This window comes from Lonchura striata, chromosome 15, assembly GCF_046129695.1.
Source record: "Lonchura striata isolate bLonStr1 chromosome 15, bLonStr1.mat, whole genome shotgun sequence".
Taxonomy (NCBI): domain Eukaryota; kingdom Metazoa; phylum Chordata; class Aves; order Passeriformes; family Estrildidae; genus Lonchura; species Lonchura striata.
In genome coordinates this window covers 1,756,899-1,779,954 of record NC_134617.1, presented here as the reverse complement: position 1 = coordinate 1,779,954, position 23,056 = coordinate 1,756,899, and the positions used below count along the sequence as shown (strand labels likewise).

Genomic DNA, 23,056 nt, shown 5'->3' with positions numbered 1-23,056 from the left:
TTCAGGTTTGTCCAGGGCTGAGTATTCCAGGAGATTCCAGCTGGGAGCTGGGGGAAGGCCAGAGGAGAGGAGTGGGAAATGCAGGTGCCACCACCTGCTGAACCTCTGCTGGGTTTTCCTGAGTTCCCCATCACAGCTGCCTGACTCCCTGATGAATCCCTCTGGGAATGAAGGCAAACTCTACCTGTTTGTGTCCCAAACTCTATGGGATAACTTTTTTTTTTTTTTTCATAAAACCAATAAGTTTGTTTCCACACAAACATCTTCCCTGCTGTCTGTGGTGCTCTGCTTTCCCGTTTGCTCATCCTGCAGGATTTTCAGGCATAGAGCAGGGTTGAACTGTCCCAAAACCAGGCCAGGGACCTGTGGGGTACCTGCAGGAGCTGGGTCAGCTGTGAAGGGACAGCACAGGTTTTACCTCCACTGTGAAACCCTCCTGTCCTGGTGTCCCCATGGAGCAGATTCAGTTCCCTCCCTGCCATCCAAAACTGCCCAGTTTGTTGCCCAAAAATCCATCAGCAGGTTCCCCCTGCGGGGTTTGCCAGAGTTCAGGGCAGGAGTTTTCCCAGCAGCAGCCCCAGCCCTGGAGCTCTGTGCCAGCCAGGACAGGGCTGGGGATTGAGGTGGAGGTGACAACATCGCCCTGGGATCTGCTCATCTGCTCCAGCACAGCACTAAACGAGCAGAGTTTATTTGTAATTATTTCACTCATACAGAAAAGGGCTCTCTAAATCAAACTCAGCTGTTTGTGGCTGTAGGAATCGTCCCTCTCCAGCAGCAGCTCCAGAGAGGCAGCCTGGGGGATGTTATGAATAACAGTGATAACACAACAGCAGGATCTTTTCATTTCCAAAGTATTTTATGGGCAGTAACACAAGGACCTGCATGGCAAAGGTGGGGAAACTGAGGCAGGGCTTGGGGTTTTTTCTCTCAGAGCCGGGGCAACCTCTCTGGGGCAGCAGACACTCCAAGGGCCCCTGCTGGTGTGCCACTGCCCTGGTGGGGTGCAGGGACACCCCAGGTGTCACCAGCTGCCCTGGAAGCTGTCCCTGGCTGCTCTGCAATTCCCAAAGCAGCCTGGTAGTGTTGGCAGCCCTGGATTGAGATTCCTGCCCCAACCACAGACCCAAAGGTGATCCCAAATTGTGGAAGAACATTGGGGCTCGATCCAGAATGGAGAGACCATCAAACACCACCCCTGCAGGAGCTGGTTCCCAGCTGGGCGTGGGGGGATGAGAGGGGTGAGTTCCCTGGGCTGAAATTGCCCCAAAAAGGGGAATTTCTCCGTGCCAGCTGCTAATTTGCAGCTGATATTTTAATTATTGCTTTCCCAAGTGATAATAATTGGGTGGGTACGTGTGAAAGCTCATCACACTGCTGTCCCCACGGGGCTGAGATTCAGCCCAGACTGTCCTGGCAGTGCCACAGCCTCTGTCCTTGCTGCCACACCTGGGGCACTGCCACACGTCCCACAGCTCTGCCAGGAGGTCTGTGCTGGTCAGGGACACGCTGGGCACAGGGGGAGCAGACGGGAAGGGGATTTTGGGGAGGGGGAAACGAGGAGTGTGGGCTCGGGAGGACAGAGAGGGGATTTTGGGGAGGGGGAAACGAGGAGTGTGGGCTCGGGAGGACAGGGAGGGGATTTTGGGGAGGGGGAAACGAGGAGTGCGGGCTCGGGAGGACAGGGAGGGGATTTTGGGGAGGGGGAAACGAGGAGTGCGGGCTCGGGAGGACAGAGAGGGGATTTTGGGGAGGGGGAACGAGGAGTGCGGGCTCGGGAGGACAGGGAGGGGATTTTGGGGAGGGGGAAACGAGGAGTGCGGGCTCGGGAGGACAGGGAGGGGATTTTGGGGAGGGGGAAACGAGGAGTGCGGGCTCGGGAGGACAGAGAGGGGATTTTGGGGAGGGGGAACGAGGAGTGCGGGCTCGGGAGGAGCTGTCCTTGCTGCGGGCTGTGGGAATTCGGGATTTTCCCCCGAAACCGAAGTCGCCCAACCTCGTGTCGTGGTGGAGGGGCTCACTCAAGCCCCGCACCCTTGCCACGGGGGTCTCTGCGTGCCGATGGGGACGCAGGCTGGCAGGGGACCCCAGCCCCAGCCCAGGGCTGTCCCCGCGGGCTGTCCCCGGTGCCGTGCCGTGCCGGGCCGGGCCGGTGCTCGGCGCTGCAGTGCTCCGAGCGAGGGAGGGAGGGAGGGGCGGGGGAAGGGATTGGCCGCCCCCAGCGAGAGCCGGCCCCGCCGGGCGGCCGCTGCCCCGGCACTCGCCCGCCCGCAGCTCCCGGGGCGGCCGCGGTGCCGCGGCTCCGCACCATGGACCGGCTCAGCGGTAAGGGGACGGGACGGGATGGATGGGACGGGACGGGATGGATGGGACGGGATGGGATGGATGGGACGGGACAGGTCGCGCATCCCCTGCCCGCAGCACAGCGCGGAGGGCACCGCGGATGCCCGTGCCAGGCGAAGGGAATCGCGCATCCCGTCGCAGCCGAGCGGCCGCATCCCCCCGGCTCCGTGCGGGACGCTGCTCCCCCCACCAGTCCTGCAGCAGGGCCGGCTGGGGTAGGAGCTGGAAGCAGTTTTGCTTTGCTGGTAGGATGGGTAAAACGTCAGGAGCCTGCAAGGGAAGCTGCGGGGTGTACGCGTTTGTTAAATTGTGGTCGTGGAAAGGGAGGTGACGTTCCCCGATGGGGCCGATGGGGTGCAGAGGGTTTCCCCGCCGGGGAGTCTCCCGAAGCCGCGGAGGGCCCGGTCCCCGCCCTGCCGGGGAGCAGCTCCATCCCACACGTGTGCGATTGCTGCCTGCAGCCCGTGGCACCGGGCTCACGGAGCTCCCGGGCTTTGATCTGGGATCTGTGTAAACCTGCCAGGGCTTGGGGGCAGCTCTGCAGAGAAGGTCCTGGCGTTCTGCTGGGGCTGCCAGATCCCTGCAGGGAGCGCGGGGAGGTTTGCAGGGGGATTGCTCCTCGCTGCTGCTGCTGCGGCTGATTGCATCGGGGTGCACGGGAGGAGCAGGTGGTGACACGATGGAGCGCGGGGGTCCTGCCCCTTGACCTGTCCTTGGAGGTGCTACAGAAACAATGGCCAAAAGCCATAAGAGAGTGGCCAGGGGCGTCTCTGGCTGCCGGGGCTGGACCGAGTCCCAGGGTGGCTCAGGAGTGCTGTGTCTGCAGCCCCGGGGCAGCCCCGCAGAGACCCAGGGGTCAAGAGTTCCCCTCGCCCATGGAAAAGGATGGGGTGGCGTTTCCGCACTGGAAACAGCCCGGAGGAGTTTGGGACTGCTGCGAACACAGGCGCGGTGTCAGCGGCCCGCGGGTCGGGAGGGGACGGGGACAGGGATGGGGACAGGGACGGTGACAAGGACAGGGACGGTGACAAGGACAGGGATGGTGACAGGGACAGCCGTCCCCGTGGCTGTGTCCAGCCGGGGTGGCTGTGCCCGCTCTGAAGGAGAGGGAGTGCTTTCAAGTGACACTTGATGCCAGAGCTGTCCTCCAGGGTCCCAGGGGACGCCACTGCTGGGGACAGGGGGACAGAGGGTCTCTGATGAGAAATTCCCTGTTTGCGCCCCAGCCCACCCCAAAAACCAAACCTAGGACCCGATGGCAGGGAAGGGGGGGATGCCCAGCTGAGGGAGCCGTGTCTGGGCATGGTTCGACCTCTCCACAGGTTGACCCTGCCAGGGAAGAGCTGTTTTATCCCCCTCGCTGGTGCCAGCGACAGCAGCGCCTGCCTGCTTTGTTTTTGAGTGCTTGTGATGAATTGCTGTTGGCACCTGGATGGCTTTGCTAATGGAGAGCTCCCCCTGCCCCTCCTGCTCATCAGCCAGAGCTGCTGGATCCCTCTGGGGGCTGTGGCTCGTGGAGGGAAGGTTCCTTTCCCCAGTAAAAAGGAGGGGTCTGGCGTTAGGCAGGAGCTCTGTGCCCATTCCCAGTCTCTGGCAGCCCCTTCCTTCACCTGGAGCTGCTGTATCCCGATATTATCATCTGCCAGTTTTTTCTCGTGGCTGACTGGGAGGATTAGTGCTGTGGGCTGTTGGCAGAGTTGTTTCAGGTCGTGCTGATGGAGAACCCAGCTCCCAAAACGTGATTTGGGAGGTGATCCTTTGCTCAAACACGCCTGTGTTCACACATGGCTTCTCCTCCCTCGGTAGTGTCTCTTCCCTGACCTTTTGAGCCACCACAATTTAGGTCCTGCCCCAAACTTATCTGGGCTCTAAATCCAGGCAAGCCGGCGGAGATGTGTCAGGGATAAACTTGGCTCCAGCTCGCCCACAGGAATGGAGAGGCTGCGGGACGGGTGGGAGGGAGCCGGGATCATTCCTGCCGGGCTGGCAGCAGGAATCCTGGCGGTGGCAGGAAGGGCTGGGGGTGCTGAGGAGCACAGCCCGGGCCAGCTGTTAGCGCCGGGCAAGTGCCGAGCTCTGCTCCGCATTGCAGCCATTCCTTCCCCGAAACCCGGCCGCCGCCTGTTCCCAGCCCCGGGGTGCTGGGGAAGGGGCTGAGCCCCCCTGGGCTGGGTAGAACAGGCTGGGAGGTGGGATGCTGCTGCTGCTGCTGATGATGATGATGATGAAGGGCTGGAGTTGTTTGCCCCTCTGGATTTTCCCATCTCCCGCTGGCCGGAGCAGGGAGAGCCTGGATCCGTGCGAAGCCTCCCGGCAGCTCTGGAAGGGCACAGGGGGGCTGCTGGAGAGGGGAAGGACATCGTGGCATGGTGTCCCCCCAGCCAGGAGCCCTGGGGACTGTCCTGTGTGCTGCACTGCCTGGAAAACCTGCCTCTTCCCCGCTCTTGACCTGGAAATGTTCTTTTCCTGTGCAAACGTGCTGAGCTGCGAGGCTGCCCTGGGCCGAGCAGCGGTGCCTGAGCTCCCACGGGCCTGCAGGAGGTTCCTCTCCCTGCCCAGGAAAACTTTGTTTAAGGTTTTGAAGGAGCTGTCTCACCCCGAGCAGTGGGAAGCCCGTTCAGAGGAGAACACTGGGCTGGACCCAAGCTCTGCCTGTTGTTCAGTGGCCAAATCACTTGCTGGGGACAGGAGATAACAGTGGAGCAGAGCAGAGGCTTGAAGTGGTTTCTGGCTTCCCAGACTTGTGTCCTAACCCCCCAACCCTTCCCTATTATCTAGTCTGGCACAGCTCCCCCTCCCTCCTGAGGAACACATCTCCTCCTGCATATGAGGAGCCCTAAAATGAACGACACAGCTCTCTGTCCTGTGAAATACCGATTAAATGTCACCGTGCCAGGCCAGCGACAAGACAATGGGGCTGGAAACCTTTCCCTGCCAGCCCTGCACAAACAAGGGGCTGGCAGCCCAGGCAGGGCACCCACGAGGTGACAGAGCCCGGAGGGCAGCCTGGCAGCAGCAGCCGCCTGTCATCACCCCGAGGCGCTGAAACAGCGGCATTTGGGGAGCTCAGGCCCCTGGGTGGACTCTGGGCTGGCAATCTGCAGTGGGGAAGGATAAAATATCCTCCCAGAGCCTCCCCCCGCAGCGCGGCTGCTGCAGCTCCTTCCTTTCCTGCTCCTGATAAAGCCTCCCATGGCATCAAAGCGGCTCTTTGGCAGGACAGGGGAAACTCTGACATTTCGTAACCGTTTGGAACAAAAACAGCTTTGCTGCGAGGGGTTTCCACGTTCAAAATAGTTTTTTTTTCTTTTTTTGAAGTGGTTTTGGTGTGCATTTGATCCTGGAAGTGATAAGAGGGAGCTGGGGGAGACGCTGGTATGCTCTGATTGCTGGCAATTAGCAGGAGTAGTGTAAGGAGCGCTTTGAAGAGTGGCTTTGGCTTTCTCCGGGTTTGTTGGTTTGTTTGTTTTTTTTTAACATTAAACCCACCCAAGTTTGTGATGGAGGAACAGCCGCTCATTTTAAGCGGTCCAAACTTCTGGAAAACCGTGGTTGTGAAGGGCAGAACAAGGACTAGAACTGCGGTAGCAACAGGTTGGAGCGCTGGTTTTGGTGTCCCGGAGTTCGATGCAGGTGAAGCAGTCCCAGCACTGCCGGAGCGGTCGGTCACACCTTGTCACCGCTCCCGCTGGCACATCCCGGCTTTCCTGGCCTGCAGCCCTGCCCTGCAGGGGTTAAACGGGTCGGAAATGCTGTGGGATGGTGGCCCCTGCACCTGATGCTCCCGGCGGAGCTCGGCGAGGGAAGGAAAGGGAAGGGCTGAGAAAACAACGCTCATCCTGCTCGAGAGGGTCCTGCGGGGCAGGAGGCAGCCCCAGGCACAGAGCCCCTCTGCTGTGCCCTCCTGGGGACCTGGGGACAGGGCTGAGCTGGCACTGAGAGGGTCCCAACCCTGCTGTGCCCAGCCTGGGGACTTGGGGACAGGGCTGAGCTGGCACTGAGAGGGTCCCAACCCTGCTGTGCCCAGCCTGGGGACTTGGGGACAGGGCTGAGCTGGCACTGAGAGGGTCCCAACCCTGCTGTGCCCAGCCTGGGGACCTGGGGACAGGGCTGAGCTGGCACTGAGAGGGTCCCAACCCCCCCAGGGGCAGGGGACTCATGTCCAGCACAGCTCTGAACTCATGGGCATTGTCAGGGCAGGGATGCCAAGGTCAGGCTGGGTTCTGGGCACATCTCCCTGCCCCAGGGCCCCAGGGACATTTCCCCCACCAGCATCTGTGGGTCCTGCTCCCACCAGCTGTGCAAAGAGGGACCCACATCTTGCTCTTGGAAGCATTTGGGAAAGAGCAGTGGGATTTGGGAAAGCTGATCCTGCAAATCCCTGCCCGTCCCCTGCTAGGTGAGGGTTGGATCCTCCTCTCCTGCTCAGGATCCTGTCACAAACTCCCCGGGTGACTTCTCATCCCAAGAAGTTGTGCCAGCTTCACGTCTCACTCCTGCAGGTTGGGAATTGCATCCGAGGCAGTTTGGAACTGACTTTGGGGAATGGGGATGTGCAGGACGTGGAGAAGTGTCTCATGGGGTGCTGAGAGCTTTCCACCCCCACCACAGGAGATTTTGGGGATGTGGGGGCTGCATCCAGCCCTGCGTGGTGGGGATTGGGGTTTCCCACTAGAATTCCTGCACTTAGCTGGAATTTCTGCAATTAGCTGGAATTTCTGCACTTAGCTGCAATTCCTGCAGTTGGAGGCTGAGGTGTGGAGGAGACCCAGGGCTGCAGAGGTGACAGCTCCAGGTGCCCCCAAGCAGGGAGGTGAGACCCAGGGAGGTTTCCCACTGCTCTGCCCACCTCAGAGGGTGGCAAAGGCTTGGGGCACCATGCCAGGGCCTCTGCCAGCTCTGGAGAGGAGCCCAGGCCAACCTGTTGCTGGAGTTTTGTTTGGAAAAGGCCGACACCAAAATTTTGGTTGGAGGAAACACAGTTTATTCTGGGTCCTGAGTAATCCTAACATCTTCTCCTCCGCCTGAAGTTTGTTTTTTATACATTACTCAGCAGGTCTCTCCCCTGCCTGACTCTTCCTTTCATGGGCATCTCAAACGTCTCCTTTTCATTCATTATTTAAATGTGTTTTCCAGCCAGCAGCCTCCAAGCCCAGCTCCCAGGCTGGAGCATCCTGCCATCAGCCTGCTGAGCCTGGCACCGAGTCCTGGAATGTGGTCTGGGCCTGGCACTGAGCTCTGAAATGTATTTTAGGAATACTCATTGTATTTTAGGAGTACTCAGCCTGCCCCATGGGATTTCCAGAGCTGGCTGTGCTGAGCTGGGCTGGAAGCCCCTGGTCGCTGGGGTCAGGAGCAGAGTTTGGAGGCTGCCCGGGGCTCTCTGGGGACATGGCAGAGTCACTCATATCTCTCACCTGGCTGATTTTATTTGCTCAGCACCTCGCTGTGCTCAGTTGTGACCCAAAAACCAGCCCCTGCTCCTCTGGGGTGGGGGTGGCTGCAGCCTCCAGGCCAGGGGGATGAAGTTTGCTTTGGGTGAGCAAAAGCAAACAGCCACAAACATCTCCAGGAGGCAGAGAAAGGGGGGACAGCCCTGGAGAAGGGGTGCTGCCACAGCACTGGGGGGGTCAGTGGCGGCCTGGGTCACAAGGAGGAGCTTGGTGGTGATTTAATCAGCCTGTTAATAATTACCTGCAGCACTGCACAGCTGCTGTGAGGAAGGACGTGCCCTGCAGGCCAGCAGGGGCTGTCCCAGCAGCGATGGCACTGCAGGGAACCTCTCTGCCCCTCTGGTGCCCCATGGCTGTGCTGGGGGGGCACTGCCCAAGCCCTGGGGTGCCCAGGGCAGTGTGCAGGGTGAGGGGGAGATTTCCCAGCCACAGCCCACCCTGCTCTGGCTGTGGCAGCACCAGGAGAGCCCGGAGCCAGCAGCGCTCCCTTGGGCTGTCCTGCTGCTCCTGGGTGGGATCCCATTTCATCCGCGTTCCCAATTAATCTAATTACACTGCGAGCAGGCTTCTCTGCTCCCCGGGAGTGAGTGATGGCTCCTGCAGTGGGTGGGCTGCCAGGCACACGAATGCAGGTGATAATCTTTGCCCTCTGCACGCTCCATCGGGCTGGAATTACACTTCCCTCCATTCGGGACTCGGTTTCCTCGGGCAGGAGCAGCAGGGGGATGTGAGGAGCTGTGTGCTCCGGGGAGGGATGTGCTCGGATTGGAGTCCTGCTTGTGTCCAGCTCTGGCTCCAGGGCTGTCCCACAGCTCCCTTTGCTCTTCTCCCCTTTTTGGGAGGTGCAGAGGGGCAGGGTGGGGAAGCAGCTCTGGGCTGGGTTTAACTGGTCTCTGCTGGGCAAAGCCATGAGATAAGGCTCCGTGCAGGGCTTTTGTCCTGGGCAGAGGCGCTGGGACAGGCCAGGGACCCTCTGTGCCCCTGCAGGAGTGAACTGGTGCCACTGGAGCCCAACTGGGAAAGGATCCCCAGAGCTGCTGCCAGCCCTGGGTGTCTGCAGCAGATGGGGCAGTGATGGAGGGGCACAGCAGGCACAGCCAGGCACCTTTGTGCTTTTTAACCCTTCTGCTGGCACAGCCAGGCACCCTTTGTGGCTTTTAACCCTTCTGCTGGCACAGCCAAGCACCTTTGTGCTCTTTAACCCTTCTGGTGGTTCATCTGCCCCTCTTGAGGGATGGAGCAGAATGGAGATCTTGTGTAAGGGGAGCAGCTGCTGCTCTGGGGGGCAGAACTGGGGGGCCTTGTGCCCCCTCAAGCAATGGGGTTCCACCTTCATCTCCCAGGGTTGACTTTCCAAGGCCATCAGCTGAGGAGATCGATCACTGCAGGGCCACAGTGGCTGCTCTGCCTGCGTGCTGGAAGCGCTGAGAGCTGAGATTTGAGCTTGCCTTGTGCTCCCCAGCACCCAGGGACGCTGCAGCACCCAAAGTGGGAGCAGGATCACAGAGTTATCGCAGTGAGGGACAGCTGGAGGGCCAGGCAGGGTGGCAGGGTGGCAGGAGCCAGCCCCAGTGCTCCGTGTCCTGCTGGAATTGTTGGATGCAGAGTCAGAGGCTCCCCCCATCCGCCCCACTCAAGGGGCCCTTGTTTGCAGGCAGGAGATGATTCATGTGCACCGAGTGGCCCCTCAGCAAATCTTCCACTCTTAGGGGATGTTGCCAGGGCTGGAGTGTGATCATTGATGGCTGGCTCTTCCCTGGAAGCCCTCCGGCCTGGAGCAGGAGGAGCAGGAGCAGGAGGAGGAGGAGGAGGTGGTGGTGGTGTTTTCCAGGCTGCTGTCCCTGACCCCAGCAGCCCATCCCAGTTTACCCAGCACCCAGTGATGGGAGCAGAGCCTGGCTGGCTCCTGCCACCTCCGGGGTCACAGCTGCCCCTCTGCTGCCCACTTGGCAGGGCAGTGCCACGGCAGTGGCCTCGGGCAGGGCTCGGGCAGCTCTGTCCCTCTGTCCTGCACAAAGAACAATTCTGGGAGCGCCAGGCCTCCCCCAGCGAGACACTTCCTCCTCCCCGGCGGGGAGAAACCTCCTTGGGAACGGGAACGGGAATGGGAATGGGAACAGGAACTGCCCTGGGAGCTCCGGGAGGCCGTGGGCTTCCTCGGAGAGCAGCAGGAGGGGACTGCCAGCATCTCACCCCTCTGGTGATGCCCGTGCTGGGCCAGCAGCAGGGCATGGGGACACATCCCAGCAGGGCATGGGGACACATCCCAGCAGGGCATGGGGACATATCCCAGCAGGGCAGGGCATGGGGACACGTCTCAGCAGGGCACAGGGACACATCCTGGCAGGGCACGGGGACATGTCCCAGCAGGGCAGGGCATGGGGACACGTCTCAGCAGGACATGGGGACACGTCCTAGCAGGGCAGGACATGGGGACACGTCCCAGCAGGGCATGGGGACACGTCCCAGCATGGCAGGGCATGGGGACACGTCCCAGCAGGACATGGGGACACGTCCTAGCAGGGCAGGACATGGGGACACGTCCCCCAGTGACCTGTGAGCACGGTTTGTGTGCTGCAGACAACAACTCCGGGTCTGTTTGTCCCACAGGCACCTCCCTGCACAGCTCCCCCAGGGGCTGGGGTGTCCCTGGGTGCTGTCCCCACCTATCTGGGACATCCCAGGAGCTCTCAAGGTTTGGTTGCTGCGGGTGGCAGCTGTGATGAGGAGCCCTGTGCCGGCCCAGAGCCCTGCCCCTGCCAACAGGAAGGATTTATTTGTGCCTGGGTTTTATTTTAGCTACAAACAATGGCTGTTACTCCCAGCATCCGATTTCCCCCTCGCCCCAGGCATCACCTGGCGCAGGAGGAAGCGTGGCCGGAGGCAGGAGAGCCGTGGCCACAGGATGGGGTCCCTGTGCACCTCCCACTGCATTTCAGAGCTGGGATTCAGCATCTCCCCTCCCCGGGGCTCTCTCAAGCTGCAGGCTGGGCTTTTCTTGGAGTGAGAACTCCACGGGGTTGTCTTATCTCTCCCCTTGTAAAATCCGGGTCTCTACAGCAGGAAACTCCTGCTTTGGCTTGGCCAGGGACTCTTCCTCCTCCTCCTCTTCCTCTTCTCTGCAGGTCACTGAGCAGGAGCTGATTTTTGCTGCCGGGTGGGCAGGGAGGCTCTGCAGCTGCAGGCTGCATCCAGCCCTTATCTCTGTGCTGGGAAAAGGGTCCCCGAGCAGGGCAGCACTTGTGGGGTCTAAAAATAGAGTTGGCCTGGTGGAGAGGAGGGCTGCAGGGGCTGCAGCTCCTTTGCAGCCCCCTGCCCGCTGCTGCTGCCAGGGCAGGGTTTGGCAGCAGTGCCCCGGTGTCCTGCTGCTGTCCCCGGGTCCCCCCGTCCCAGCAGAGCCACCCTGGGTCCCTCAGCCCACCCAGGCCTGCTGGCTCATGCTGAAGCCATCTGCTGTCCCGGGTCCTGGCCTCCCCAGGCTCAGGGAGCTCAGGGACATCCTCGGGCAGGCTGCAGGCGTGCAGGGGAGGGCATTCCTGGAGTCCCTGGCTGTAAGGAGCGCTGAGCTCCAGGACGGTTTGGGTGAATGGAGATGAGAGATCTCTGCAGGCTGCTCTTGGGATATAAAGTTTATTAGGGATGGAGAAAGGTCCTGCTTCGAGCTGCCAGATGCAGCACGTGGCCAGGCTTGAGGGGATGGGGGAGAGGGGAGACAAAAGGATGCTCTAGGAGAGGGTGGAGGTCCTATGAGGGGGAAGATCCAAGAGAGGGTCCGGCCCCTCAGAGCCTCCTTATCAGGGGGCTTCAAGGTAGGCTGGAACAAGGCTTGGGCCAATGGGGTTACAGGCACTTGATGTTTTAGGGGAGGGTTACAGGTGTGGGGTGAACCGTACATTTTGGGGGTGAGATGGAACAGTCCACTTGACCCCTGGACCCATCCGTAGTCAGGGGCGTTGTCCAGCCAGCAGAGAGGACTGTTCTCATCCTGGCTGTGTTATTTATGAATAATTCTATTTATCCATCCTTCCCAACAATTCCCCCGTTCTGTTGAACCATACACCTGTCTGTCCTGGGGTGTCTGCTCAAAGCAGGGCACTGGGGTGATCCCACGGATTTTGGGATGCAGGAGAAGCCCCAGCAGAAAGCAGCAGGTGGGAGCAGTTTGCCAGCACCATCTGGAGGTGTCCAGAGCAGGGGACACAGGGTCCATGGTCAGCTGTGGTCACTGGGACACCCCAGGAGCCCTGTGCTGTCCTGCTGCCTCTGTGCCCGGGCTCAGAGCCCCCAGGGGCACTGACACAGCACAGGAGATGTGTCCCTGTCCCCTGGGCCAGCTCTGTGCTCAGTCCCACCCGCTCTTGTCCCTGCCAGGTGACTTTGGGTGTCCCCCCTGGAGCAATCTCCCCTCGCTTCCTGCAGCCCCCCCATTCATTTCCTTCAAGCTGGAAGCCTAACGAGGATAGGAAATTAATTCCTTGCCTCCCTGCACTCCCCCGGGCTCTGCTCTGTGCCCTCCTGGGATCACAGGCCTCTTTGACTGCCCCCTCCCTCCCCCCGGTATTTTGGAGGATGTTTAACAAGGGAGACGGAGGGGACAGCTCAGCTGGGGGAAACAAAGGCGCCTTCAGAGCTGTGTCCGTGCTGAGGGTGCCGGGCTCTGCCACGGCTCCGAGCTCAGCCCTGCCAGCAGCCCTGGCATCTCGGGCACCTCGGCTCTGGTGCCCAGGGGTCCCCGTGCCCCCTCCCTGTCAATAGAAACCAGGCTGGCACAGAGCCCTGCACCGAGCTGGGGGCTGTGATGGGACCGGTCCTACAGGGGCAGGGGATGGGGCTGCTGAACCCACAGCCTGGGGTTTGGGGTGTCCTGGGAGTGAGGGGTGCTGCTGACCCCACCGCCTGGGGTTTGGGGTGTTCTGGGAGTGGGGGGATGCTGCTGACCCCACAGCCTGGGGTTTGGGGTGTCCTGGGAGTGGGGGGATGCTGCTGACCCCACAGCCCGGGGTTTGGGGTGTCCTGGGAGTGAGGGGTGCTGCTGACCCCACAACCTGGGGTTTGGGGTGTCCTGGGAGTGGGGGGATGCTGCTGACCCCACAGCCTGGCCTTTGGTGAGCTGTGGAAAGCCAGTGCAGGGAGGAGCCTGCACAATTCCCATCCTCCCTGTGGGAGCTGATGGCTGAGCTGGGGCAGCAGGAGGGTGAGGACTCCTGAGATGTCTGCAGGTGCTGGTGGGACAGGGGAAATGTGGACTTTTGTCCCAGCTGCTTCCTTGCAGTCCTCTGCCCTGCCAAGCCATGCAGGGAGGATGTCTCACCTTCCTGGAGATCACCAGCAGGAGCCTGATCCTGTCTGGCCTGTGCAGCATTCTGCAGCATCCCAGGGAGGGTTTTCCTCTCTTCCCTCCCTCCCTGCCTCTGCAGAGGGGTCCTTCAGGACCTGTCCCCTGGCTGCCTGTGGGCTGTGGGATGTCGTTCCAGCTCAAGGAGCAGGAATCCCATTCCCTGTGGTTGCCTTCTCCTTCCCCCAAGGCCTGAGGGGTGCTTGTCTGCTCCTCCTGGAGCAGTGCTGAGGCTTCTCCTGCTGCCTGGGGCTGCCCACGGTGCTGTGGCCAGCAGGGCTGAGGCTGCTCTTCAGCTTGGCCCTGGCGAGGGAGGAGGAAGCAGGAGGACTGTGGAGGTAGAGTGCAGGGAGGCAGGAAGAGCCTCGTGAGCCACATCCTGCCCTGTCTCCTGGGACAGTGGCCATTCGGGCTGGCACATTGTCTCTGTGCCCAGGGGCTCGTCTTGGCTGGCACTGCTCCACATCATCCCCTCCACATCATCATCCCTCCTCCTTCACCCTTTAAACACCACTTGCTGTTACTGTGCTGCTTTTGGCTCCATGTTCCTTACGTGAGGAAGGAGGATCCCATCAGATCTCAGAATCCTTCCCTTCCCCTGGGAAATGCCCTGTGCCAGCCCCTTGCTGCTGCCCGGCTTTGCTCTGCCAAGGAGCAGCGTGGGGACAGCCACAGCCCAGCCAGGGTGTCCCCACGCTCTGGGGCACACGCTGTCCCCCCCCTGGAGCCATCCCCATTAGTCAGCACATCCGAGCTGCCTCTGTGGTCACCCTTGGCCTCTGTTTGTGTCCCTGGAGAGCCACAGCCAGCTGTGTGCCACCCCAGCTGTGCTGTGAGGATGCGTGGTGGCTGCAGGAGGAGGGATCCTGCGCTGGCAGGAACTGCAGCTCTTTCTTTCTGCCCCATCCAGAGCTCCAGGTTAGCTGGAGTTCCAGCCCATTTTGCCTTGCCTTACCCCGAGCACCCCCTGGCTGACGGGATTTTTCCTGCTCCCCTCAGTGCTGGACCAGCTCCTGCCAGAGCTCAGCGTTCTGCTCAAGCTGCTGGACCACGAGTACCTGAGTGCCACCACGCAGGAGAAGAAGCTGGCCGTCTCCACCATCCTGCAGAAGCTGCAGCCGCCTGCAGGTCTGTGGTGGCCGGGGGCTGTTCCCAAAGGCAGTGGGTGTCCCCAGCAGGGCAGGGATGAGCCCAGCCCCTGCTCAGCCCCCTCAGGGCACTTTGCTCCCTGCTTTGCCTTCTGAGCTCCTCCCTGGCGGGGAGCAGGGCTGGCGTCAGCCGTGCCCCGGATCCAGGAGGGCTCTCCCTGCGGAAACGCTGCTTCCAGAGCTCTTCCTGCCTGGGTTTGTGCTGAGCGCAGGGGTTTCCACAGGAAGGCCAGCACTGTGCACCTGGGCCTTCCCAGAGCCCCCATTCCTGCTCTCCTGGGGGAGCTGCAGCATCCCCGGGGGTCCCTCCATCCCCAGTGCCTGCTCTGTGTCCCCAGGATTGTGGGGACGAGGGGTGCCAGTGCCTGCCCCAGGCTCAGAGCATCCCCCTCAATTCCAGGGAAGGACGTGGACTACATGTACGTCAACACAGCGTCCCTGGGCAATGGCACCAGCTTCGTGGAGTCCCTCTTTGAGGAGTTTGGTAGGTGTGGCTGAGCTGGGGGGGTGCCCTGGGGGACACGCTGTGTGCGTGCTGCTCCTGGGGTGCTTTGGAAGAAGGGTGACAGTGACGTCCTCGTGTCCATCATCGCTCTGGCTGCTTGTTCCTGCTCCCTTGGAGCTGTGTTCAGCAGCGATTCCCATCTCCCAGCACCTTCCCAGGGAAGGGCCATGGAGGGAAATCCCTGCAGGGCACAGCTGGGATGTCCAGCTCTGCTTTTCCTGCTCCCCTCACCCTCTGCTTACCCTGCAGGGCACAGCTGGGATGTCCAGCTCTGCTTCCCTGCTCCCCTCACCCTCTGCTTACCCCGTGCAGACTGTGACCTGCGGGACCTGCAGGACATGCAGGAGGAGGAGGGGGACACCAGCGACACCGTTGGCTCGGAGCTGGCGGGGAGCCAGACAGCCAAACCTGTAAGTGCCCGGCTGTCCCCGAGCCAGGTCTGCGTGGGGAGGTGACAGTGGCCAGGGTGGGACCCTTCCTGTGCCCTGCTGGGGCTCCTGCTGCTGCCTGCCCCATGCTGGAGGTGTTTCTGCTCTAGGTTCCTGCGGATCCTGCTCCTCCTCTGCCCACCACTCCCCCTCCTGAGGATTACTACGAGGAAGCGCTGCCCCTGGGCCCTGGCAAGGCCCCCGAGTACATCACCTCCCGCAGTGAGTCCTGCTCCACCCAGGCCAGCAGGAGGGTGGGGGGAGCCCCACGAGCTGCCCCCTGCGTCCCTCACTGCCTGACAAACCAGCAGCTCTCAGTGGCTCATCCTGGGGAAGGAATTGGCACTGCTCCCACCAGCAGCGCTCCTGTCCCACTCCTTGGTATTGCAAGGAGCTGTTTGCTCCAGCCAAACTGGGAATGAGACATCAGAGCCATGGGAGGACCAATGCTGGGATGCCCTGGAGGGTGTGCCCTGCTGAGCATCCGTGAGGGAAAAGCAGGTGTACCAACCCCAGCCCGCTCTGCTTCCCCTGCAGACAGCTCCAGCCCCCCCAACTCCATCGAGGACGGCTACTACGAGGATGCAGACAGCAGCTACCCCGTCACCAGGATAAATGGGGAGCAGAAAAGTTCCTGTAGGTATCTGGGTGTCCTCGACAGGGAGGGGACAGAGCTTTGGCAAGCTCCAGCCCGAGGTGGGGCTTGAGCATGGGCTGGGGGCTGCTGGGGTTGAGGCTGGAGAACCAGGATATCCAAGTGTGATCCTTGCAAAGGAGTAAACCGGCCCAGGGCTCTGGATGGACGCACCTGGGGCTCGCTGCTGGGATTCCAAGGGAGGTGGAGGTGGCTGCTGCCAAACGCTGCTGTTTCCAGAGGATGCCACGGAATCCACCTATCCCAGTGCCCAGCCCAGCTCTGTCTGGAGGCTGCTGGGCATGGGGAACCCTGGCATGGTGTGTGGCACCTTTTAGGGTGACTCCCCCGCTTCCTTGCAGACAATGACTCGGATGCCATGAGCAGCTCTTACGAGTCCTACGACGAGGAGGAGGAGGAGGGCAAGGGCCAGCAGCTGACACACCAGTGGCCCTCGGAGGAGGCCTCCATGAACCTGGTGAAGGATTGCCGGATCTGCGCCTTCCTCTTGCGCAAGAAGCGCTTCGGACAGTGGGCCAAGCAGCTCACCATCATCCGGGATGGCAAACTGCTGGTGAGCCTGGCCTGGGGGCACAGAGGGTCGGAGGGGTGGTTGAGCCCAAGCTGAAGGAACAAAAGCACTATCCGAACAAAGCCCCTGCCCCAAGGCTGCCACCCAAGCAGCAGCTGCCCTCGCTTACCTTGCAAGGGAACAGAGGGCTGCCCTATTTTTGGGACACCACAGAGTGAGAGGGCACCCTCGGGCTGTTGCACAGCCTGAGCCACCTCCATCTGTGCCACCAGCGAGGGACTCTGAGACTCCGTGCCACCTGTGGGACCCCCCAGCACAGCACAGCACAGCAGCCAGCCAGGCAGGTTTGGCTGAGCCCTGAGCAGTTCTCTTCGCTTTCCTCAGTGCTACAAAAGCTCCAAGGACCGGCAGCCACACGTGGAGGTGCCCCTGGCCACCTGCAACGTCATTTACGTCCCCAAGGACGGGCGGCGCAAGAAGCACGAGCTGCGGTTCTCGCTGCCGGGGGCCGAGGCGCTGGTGCTGGCGGTGCAGAGCAAGGAGCAGGCTGAGGAGTGGCTCAAGGTACCCCTGCTCCTGCCAGGGGCATCCACAGACCCCCTTGGCATCCAAGCTGGGGAGGGGGCTGCCCTGGGAATGGCCTTGCCCCGCTGGAAGGGGAAGGGGGCTTTGCTGCTGGCTCTTATCGGCCGCTTCCCAGGGCCTGGGCAGCTCGGTGCTGATAGCCCGGCCTGGGGGATGTTTGCTCTCCCCTTCCTCTTCCCCAGGGCCTTTTCCTGCCTTTGTTCGGGGCCGGGAAGCGGGGGCTGCGGGGAGGGGTGGCGGGTGGGAAAGGAGCGTCTGAGCACATCAGCAACACAGCTGTCACCCCAAATGTGGGAGAACGGGGTGGTTTTACACACCCAGGACACGCCACGCCTTAAAACAGGGGGGTCATGAGGTGTCCTGTGCTGGCAGGGTGATGCTGGCTTGGCACCTAAGTCTCTCCCTTGTAAGATTTCCAAAATCCCTGATAAAATCCACAAAAGTGGTTGAAGTTTTGAAGGGGCCAAGGTGTGAGCAGTCCCGAGCTGGGTTTGCTGCCCTGAGCTGTCCCCCTGGTTCAGCCTGGCCCTGGTATGAAGGAGCTGAGCCAGGGAGGGCAGCCCTGGCCCTCGGGCCATTCTGAAGTGGCAGCTGGGGCTGTCTGTGCAGGTGATAAAGGAAGCCAGCAGCCCAGCAGCAGGCGGGATGGAAGCCCCCACCTCCCCAGTGATGCCGTGCAAGATGGAGCTGGACAAGGTGATCATTTCTAAGGGCCCTGTCCAGGGGCTGTGTGGGGCTGCTGTGGACAAACCTGGGGAACACAGGGCTGGAGGGCCCCAAATTGCTGGGGCTGCACAAGAGCCCTTCCCATTGTCACAGCAGCTCTGTAGGGCTGGGAAGGGGAAGCAGAGCTGGAAATGCCAGCCCTGTGCAGGGGGATGAAGGGCTGGGGGTGCTGCTGATGGGGTTCTGCTCTCCCACAGCGGCTGTCCCAGGAGAAGCACACCTCGGACTCGGACAGCGTGGCCATGGGTGACAGCGGGTCCCCAGCCGCCCGCAGGGAGCACGGCGAGCACGGTACAGTCCTGTCCCCAGTGCCCACCCAGCCAGGCCAGCTGCGTGCCCCCGGCTGGGCAGCATCCTCTGCAGCCAGCTGGGATGCCAGGACACGCACCAGGGTCACACAGCTGCCCTGTCCTTGCAGGGAAAGGCAAAAAGAGCGGCCTGGCTGACCTGAAGGGCTCGATGAGCCGGGCAGCGGGGAAGAAAATCACCAGGATCATCAGCTTCTCCAAGAAGAAGCCGTGCCCCGAGGACACCCAGACCTCCTCCACCGAGGAGGACATCCCCTGCTGCGGTTTGTGCGGGCTGGGGGCAATGATGGGGCTGGGAGTGGAGTGGGAGCAGTGGGCAGTGGGGACAAGCTCGCTAGGGGGGCTGTGACACTGCCACAGGCTGGGAAATGCTGCCCAGGCCTGGCTCTGCAAATTCCAGTGACGAGTAGGCAAGGGGTCACCCATCTCCCTAAAAACAGGCTTGGGGGGACTTTGTGATACCGAGCTTGCAGCTCCTCTGGGGCCAGCTGGTTGTCTGGGGGGAAACTGAGGCACAGAAGGGCTGGATGAGCAGGAAGCTGTGCTGTAAGCTCGGTCTTGTCAAAACCTGCCTGTTGTTATTGGACACAAAGTAAGTACACAAATGCTTGGTAAGTTTAAAGGTTAAAAAAAAAGAGCGTTTTATTCGAGCATCTGATATTTATGGCATTCTAGAGGTGACTGTGGATTGGAGGATACTACTTCTCTAACTACACTGGTCAAACTAACAGTCTATCAATTCTCTCTTTTTATAAAGAAGAATGTAAAACAATTATTATTTACATGAGCAGTGTGTGAGAACTCTAGTAGAAATATGTAAATAGATCAGAAGGTTGAAGAAGTTTTACGAGAACCTTAGAACTTTAAAAAGAACTATAAAAGAAACCACTTTTGAAAATCAGGGCAACACCTGCCGAGGCACAGGCGAGCAGGCGCTGATGCCCTTCCCTCCCCTGCCGCCCCCAGGCTACCTCAGCGTGCTGGTGAACCAGTGCTGGAAGGAGCGCTGGTGTCGCCTCAAGGGCAACACCCTGTACTTCCACAAGGACCGCACGGACCTGCGCACGCATGTCAACGCCATCGTCCTGCGGGGCTGCGAGGTGCTGCCCGGGCTGGGCCCCAAGCACCCCTTCGCCTTCCGCATCCTGCGCCACGGGCACGAGGTGACGGCGCTGGAGGTGAGCAGGGTGGCACGGGGGTTGTCACAACATCCCATGCAAGCAGAGCCTTGTTTTGGCCTTCCCTGGAAAGGTCAGGGCACCTTTTGGGTGAGCTGTGGCAGCTGCACGGGAATTTGGTGCACAGAGCGGGATTGTGCACGGCGGGGATTTGTGTGAGGAGGCAGCAAGGATGAGGGGCTGGGAGCTGGGCATGCACCCCAGCTCTTCCTCTGTCCTCCAGGCGAGCTGCTCTGAAGACCTGGGCCGCTGGCTGGGTCTCCTCTTGGTGGAAACGGGCTCCCAGACAGCCCCAGAGGCCTTGCACTACGACTACGTGGATGTGGAGACCATTGCCAACATCGTGACGGCCGTGAGACACTCCTACCTGTAAGGCCGAGCTCCTGCTGTGCCAGGGGCTGGGCTGGGCATGGTGATCCTTGGCCCTATGGAGTCCCTAGAATGGCACAGGCTGGGCTGTGGTTCCTGGCTGTGATCTCAGGGACGGTCAGTGCCCAGGGGTTGTTCCCTAAGGGCAGGATGGGAACTTGAAAGGGTTTAATCAGTGCTGATGGAGGAGGTGGTAGGGTAGGGTCATGAGATGCAGGAATCTCTCATCTGTGAGGATTCCCTGAGGGGCTGGCAATGATGTTCTGGAAAGGAAGACCCCACCCCTCCTTCTGCAGGTGGGCCAGCTCCTCTCAGGATCACCGAGCGGACTCCTCTCGGGTGGTGTACGATGATGTCCCCTATGAGAAGGTTCAGGTGAGCACCACTTCATGGCTCATCCTCTCCCACCACAGTGGCCCAGGGAGCTGTGGCCAGGCTGTGATAATCCTGAAGGTGTCTCAGCTGGGATGTCCTCAGTGTCTAAGCTGGGACATGGCCCTGCAGGTGTCTCAGCTGAGATGGCCTCAGTGTCTCAGCTGGGATGGCCCTGCAGGTGTCTCAGCTGGGAGGTGGCCCTGCAGGTGTCTCAGCTGGGATGTCCTCAGTGTCTCAGCTGGGATGGCCCTGCAGGTAGGTGTCTCAGCTGGGATGGCCCTACAGGTAGGTGTCTCAGCTGGGATGGCCCTGCAGGTAGGTGTCTCAGCTGGGATGGCCCTGCAGGTAGGTGTCTCAGCTGGGATGGCCCTACAGGTAGGTGTCTCAGCTGACTCTCTCTCCTCCCAGCAGGCAGACGAGGAGCCGGGCCGGCCGGGGGCCGCTCAGGTGAAGCGCCACGCCTCGTCCTGCAGCGAGAAGTCTCGACGGGTGGACCCGCAGGTCAAAGTGAAGAGACACGCATCCAGTGAGTCCCCGGGCCACAGACGTCCCCAGGGCTCCTGCCAGTGCGGGAGGGAGCCATTCCCTGAGGGATGAGGGTGCTGGACCACGGGTGCCATGGGTGCAGCCCTTCATGGGCCCTCCCCGCGCCTGCAGGTGCCAACCAGTACAGGTACGGCAAGAACCGGGCCGAGGAGGACGCCAGGCGATTCCTGACGGAGAAGGAGAAGCTGGAGAAGGAGAAGGCGTCGATCCGCAGCGAGCTGGTGTCGCTGCGGAAGGAGAAGAGGGAGCTGCGGGAAGCCATGAAGGGCAGCACGGGTAGGTCGGGGCCACCGGAGCGCTGCCAGGCACTCGGGCACAGGGCACGGGGACACCGGGCTGGCTGCAGGGACGGCGTGGCCGGGAGCCGGGCTGGATGCAGCGCTCTGCCGGGCTGGCTGCGGCACTGTGCCGGGCTGGCTGCGGAGCTCTGCCGGGCTGGCTGCGGCGCTCTGCCGGGCTGGATGCGGCGCTCTGCCGGGCTGGATGCAGCGCTCTGCTGGGCTGGATGCGGCGCTCTGCCGGGCTGGCTGCGGAGCTCTGCCGGGCTGGATGCGGAGCTCTGCCGGGCTGGCTGCAGCACTCTGCCGGGCTGGCTGCAGCGCTGTGCCGGGCTGGCTGCGGAGCTCTGCCGGGCTGGATGCGGAGCTCTGCCGGGCTGGCTGCAGCGCTCTGCCGGGCTGGATGCGGAGCTCTGCCGGGCTGGCTGCAGCACTCTGCCGGGCTGGCTGCAGCGCTCTGCCGGGCTGGATGCGGAGCTCTGCCGGGCTGGATGCGGAGCTCTGCCGGGCTGGATGCAGCGCTCTGCCGGGCTGGATGCGGAGCTCTGCCGGGCTGGATGCGGCACTGTGCCGGGCTGGATGCAGCGCTCTGCCGGGCTGGCTGCGGCGCTCTGCCGGGCTGGCTGCGGCACTGTGCCGGGCTGGCTGCGGCACTGTGCCGGGCTGGATGCAGCGCTCTGCCGGGCTGGATGCAGCGCTCTGCCGGGCTGGATGCGGAGCTCTGCCGGGCTGGATGCGGAGCTCTGCCGGGCTGGATGCAGCGCTCTGCCGGGCTGGATGCGGCGCTCTGCCGGGCTGGATGCAGCGCTCTGCCGGGCTGGATGCGGAGCTCTGCCGGGCTGGATGCAGCGCTCTGCCGGGCTGGATGCGGAGCTCTGCCGGGCTGGATGCGGAGCTCTGCCGGGCTGGATGCAGCGCTCTGCCGGGCTGGATGCGGAGCTCTGCCGGGCTGGATGCGGAGCTCTGCCGGGCTGGATGCGGCGCTCTGCCGGGCTGGATGCGGAGCTCTGCCGGGCTGGATGCGGAGCTCTGCCGGGCTGGATGCGGAGCGCTGCCGGGCTGGATGCGGCGCTCTGCCGGGCTGGCAGCCCCATCTAGTGTCCCCGTGCAGGAGGATGGGTGCGTTCTCGCAGCGCTGAGCTGGGTGATTGTGCGAGCAGGGCCGCGGCTGCAGGAGCTGGAGCAGCGGGTGGCGGTGCTGGAGGAGCGCTGCCGGCAGAAGGAGGAGTCTCGGGTCGATCTGGAGCTCAAGCTGACCGAAGTGAAGGAGCAGCTGAAGCAGTCGCTGGCAGGAGGGCCGGCCCTGGGGCTGGCTGTGACCAGCAAGACTGAGAATGGGGTATGCATCCCTTTTTCCTCGCTCAGAGCTCCAGCTTCTGCAAGAAACAATGGTTCGGGTATTGTGGGGAGCAGCACAGGGGACGGGACATCCCTGTTGCTCTGTCCCATTGTGGGCAGAGGTGTGTGAGTTGAATGTGGTCACCTCAACTTTTATCTCATTACAGTTCATGCTTTTTTTTTTTTTTTCTTTAATTTGGTTGTCAATGCTTCCTGGGTTTCCTGAGCTTTTCTTACTCCCCCTTTTCCACAGGAAACCACAAACAAGCCAAACGGGAGCCCCCCTGAGCACTTGGTTCCTGTGAACTGTGCGGCAGAGCTGAGGAAGAGAAGCCCCTCCATCATCCCTGCCAACACGGGGACCGTGCTGCGGAAAGCCAAGGTCCTGCTCAGCTCTCCCTCTTCTCCCTGGCCCCACGGGAAATCTCAGTCTTTGCCCCTTGTTCAACCATGAAATCATGGAAGTGCAGGGCTGGCTGGGAGAGGGAAGTGCTTGGAAGATGCTGGGTCTTAAGCCCCCAGCAGGGAGGGATGCCTTGAAGTGTTGCTTTTCCAGCAATGTCTCCTTATGCCTTTATTTTTTCTTCTTCTTTCTCTGCAGGAATGGGAAAAGAAGCAGACTTAAGTCAGCCTGCCAAACCCTGAACACACAGTGGGGATCACAGAGGAGCCACCAGCCCCTTTTCTCTGAGACACTGGAAGGGTGGAAGAGACGTTCTGCCAGCCCCATCACCACTATAAACCAGGGAAAGGGGGCAGGAGGGGACTGGGGAGGTGGGTGGGGAAGGGAGTTCCTTGTGCATCAGGGTCACAAACTGCTGGGAAACCCAGCTCTGGGGGAGCCTGCCCTGGAGCCAGGAGTCCAACACAAACTCCGGGTGCAGAAGGAAGGAGGGGAGAGCCTGGGGCTCCAGTTTTGGGGATCAGCGTGTGTCCAGGCTAACATTTGCCAAAGCAACCATGCACTCGCTGGGG

The 23,056-nt window shown here is 61.6% G+C and overlaps 1 protein-coding gene across 1 annotated transcript; it reads left to right on the top strand.

The window, feature by feature from the left end:
• Window positions 1-2,275: 2,275 nt before the first annotated feature.
• On the top strand, window positions 2,276-22,824 carry AFAP1L1 (actin filament associated protein 1 like 1). Its single transcript, XM_021532138.3, has 19 exons — window positions 2,276-2,325; window positions 14,131-14,259; window positions 14,680-14,763; window positions 15,097-15,194; window positions 15,323-15,434; window positions 15,750-15,848; window positions 16,209-16,420; window positions 16,763-16,942; window positions 17,573-17,659; window positions 17,887-17,980; window positions 18,108-18,260; window positions 18,964-19,175; window positions 19,399-19,544; window positions 19,841-19,919; window positions 20,331-20,445; window positions 20,577-20,741; window positions 21,904-22,082; window positions 22,335-22,463; window positions 22,683-22,824. Exons 1-19 carry the CDS (start codon window positions 2,310-2,312, stop codon window positions 22,704-22,706), a joined length of 2,313 nt encoding a protein of 770 aa, XP_021387813.2. The 5' UTR covers window positions 2,276-2,309; the 3' UTR covers window positions 22,707-22,824.
• Window positions 22,825-23,056: the final 232 nt, after the last annotated feature.